Source organism: Plectropomus leopardus, unplaced genomic scaffold (genome assembly GCF_008729295.1).
Source record: "Plectropomus leopardus isolate mb unplaced genomic scaffold, YSFRI_Pleo_2.0 unplaced_scaffold4386, whole genome shotgun sequence".
Lineage (NCBI taxonomy): Eukaryota > Metazoa > Chordata > Actinopteri > Perciformes > Serranidae > Plectropomus > Plectropomus leopardus.
The window spans coordinates 1-2,850 of NW_024648074.1; the positions used below are offsets into that span (position 1 = coordinate 1).

The window sequence follows — 2,850 nt, forward strand, 5'->3', positions numbered from 1 at the left end:
ACACACACACACACACACCTGCTGCAAGTGACACACACACACACACACACACACAAACCTGCCTGTCTGCAGGTGAGACCTGCTGACCGTGTGTCTCTGTGTCTCAGACTCAGCCTCTGTACCTGGCTCAGCTGATCTTCCTGATGCCTCAGAGTCGCTCCACCGCCTTCATGGAGATGTTGGTGTTCAGTCTGTTTAACTACGGCTCCGACTGCAGAGACGCCTTCCTGCTGCTGCAGCTGTTCACCGAGGCGCTGCGATACGAGATCAGGTCAGACAGTACACACACACACACACACACACACACACACACACACACACACACACACACACACTCACACACACACACACACACACCGTGACTGTCGTAACCAGTAAGGTGTCTGTGATGGTCTCAGGCTGAAGGTGGAGCAGCCTCAGGACGTGGTCACAGGAAACCCCACTGTCATCAAGATGTTGGTGAACTTTTACCGTCACGCTCGCGGTCAGAACACCCTGCGGGACTCTCTGGGTCCGGCTCTGCAAGACGTCCTGCTGGACCGGACCCTCAGCATCAGGACTGACCCGGTGGACGTCTACAAGACCTGGATCAACCAGACCGAGACCCAGACCGGACATAAGAGGTCTGAATGCACTCACATCACATCTACATCACAGGATGTAATGAAGCGGACTCTTGTAGATCTGCAGGTCATGTCAAATAACTGTCTCACCCGTCCGTCTCACCTGTCCGTCTCACCTGTCTGTCTCACCTGTCCGTCTCACCTGTCCGTCTCACCCGTCCGTCTCACCTGTCCGTCTCACCCGTCTGTCTCACCTGTCCGTCTCACCTGTCTGTCTCACCCGTCTGTCTGTGTCCTGCAGCTCTCTGCCGTACGAGGTTTCACCTGCAGACGCTCTGAGTCACCCTGAAGTCCAAAGACGCATCGACATCGCCATCATCAACCTGAAGAACCTGACGGACCGAGTCCTCAAAGCCATCACCTCCAGCCTCCACAAACTCCCGTAGGTCTGCACCCGTTCGCCTCCACGGACGCCACAGTAATGCCGTGTATTCACTCTGTGTGTGTGTTTGTCATAGATACGGTTTACGTTACACAGCCAAGGTTCTCAGAGACACTCTGAAGACAAAGTTCCCCGAAGCCAGCGAGGACGAGCTCTACAAGGTGAGATCCAGGATTTAGACGGAGCCCAGCTGAACACCAGTGTTACATTCAAAGCTTTAAGTCTCCGTTAAAGATGAGAGTCAGTTTGTTCGCTGCCTCCTCTCTTTCAGATTGTCGGTAACCTGGTCTACTATCGCTACATGAACCCGGCCATCGTGGCTCCGGACGGGTTCGACGTGGTGGACCGGTCCGCCGGCTCCACCCTGCAGCCGGAGCAGCGTCACATCCTGGGCTCCATCGCCCGCATGCTGCAGCACGCCGCCGCCAACAAACACTTCCACGGAGACGGATACCACGTCAGAGCTCTGAACCAGTACATCAGCCAGACCCACAACAAGTTCAGGTCAGAGTCTGAGTGTGACCTTTGACCTCTGAGGTCTCACATTAAGAAACAGCTCAGAAAACAAAGCTTCACTGTGGACAGAGAGAAGTTAATGAATTTATGAAGCAGAAAAAGTTCTTTGACGAATCTTTTATCATTTAACAAATCCAACGTGATTCAACACCTGAGCCAAAAAAGGAAAAAATGATTCTGATGAGAAACATGATCAGAATTATTTTTATGTTTGTTTTTTCATTTTTTTTTCTGTTTTCCAGGATTTTTCTTTTTCTCGTAATGTCAGTTTGGGTCATTTCTTATTAAGTTGCTTGTCGTCCTCCAAAACTTTTGAACGAAACCAAGTAAATTTTCTGAGGTTTCAAAGGGTTAATCCCCTCAGTCCATATTATTTGACTGTAATCTGCTGCTGTATTGTCACCATATTTTTGTTTTTATAATGACAATAAATCAAGACGTTTAAATGCAGCTGAAGACTTCTGCTGGACCACGTTTGATTTCATGAGGTTTTTATTTTACGAGGAGAAAAAGAAGAAACTTGATCCTGTTCGTGTTTCACAGGAAGTTCCTGCTGTGTGTTTGTGACGTCCCCGAACCCGAAGACAGATTCAACATGGACGAATACTCGGAGCTGCTCATCGTCAACAAGCCTGTCGTCTACATCTCCATCAGCGAGCTGCTCAACACACACCAGGTCAGTACACCAGGACCAGGACCAGGACGATACACCACATCTGAATCCTCACTGTGTGTGTGTGTGTGTGTGTGTGTGTGTGTGTGTGTGTGTGTGTGTGTGTGTGTGTGTGTGTGTGTGTGTGTGTGTGTGTGTGTGTGTGTGTGTGTGTGTGTGTGTGTGTGTGTGTGTCTCTCTCTCTTCAGTTGTTGTTGGAGCATCAGGAGGTTTTGTGTCCGGACCCCTCAGACCCTCTCAGGCTGCTGCTGAAGGACCTCGGATCAGTCCCCACCCTGCAGGAACTCATCGGTACTAAGCAGGGATCATAACATTTAATCGACGGTCAATAAATCGGTTGTTAAGAATTTAATCAAACGTGAAATTTAATTGATTAATCGATAGGCTTTGTAATGCTGTCAGTGTCTGAGAAATATGAGCTTTCCTTGAGAAAAAATTCTCATTTCGTATTGTTTGAAATTAGCAAAGTATGTTTTTTTTAAATAACTATTAATCAAAAAATGGGGTTAACCCTTTGAAACATGAGCAGGTTGGTTTGATTTCTTTAAAAACGTGGGAATAAAGGCACTGACCAACATGGCAAGAAATGTTCAGCAACGTGCAAGAAACTGGTACGTGGTGACAAAAAAAGTCTTGAAAGTGATTTTCTATTATTT

At 48.1% G+C, this 2,850-nt stretch overlaps 1 protein-coding gene across 1 annotated transcript; it reads left to right on the forward strand.

The window, feature by feature from the left end:
* Positions 1–107: 107 nt before the first annotated feature.
* Positions 108–2,485, forward strand: LOC121939244 (ras GTPase-activating-like protein IQGAP3; the record flags this gene model as incomplete). The annotated part of the gene is made up of 7 exons (XM_042482318.1): positions 108–271; positions 399–623; positions 865–1,005; positions 1,082–1,166; positions 1,277–1,509; positions 2,065–2,197; positions 2,383–2,485. Coding segments are annotated over 7 exons (1,084 nt in total), but the record flags the coding sequence as incomplete, so codon positions are not given.
* Positions 2,486–2,850: the final 365 nt, after the last annotated feature.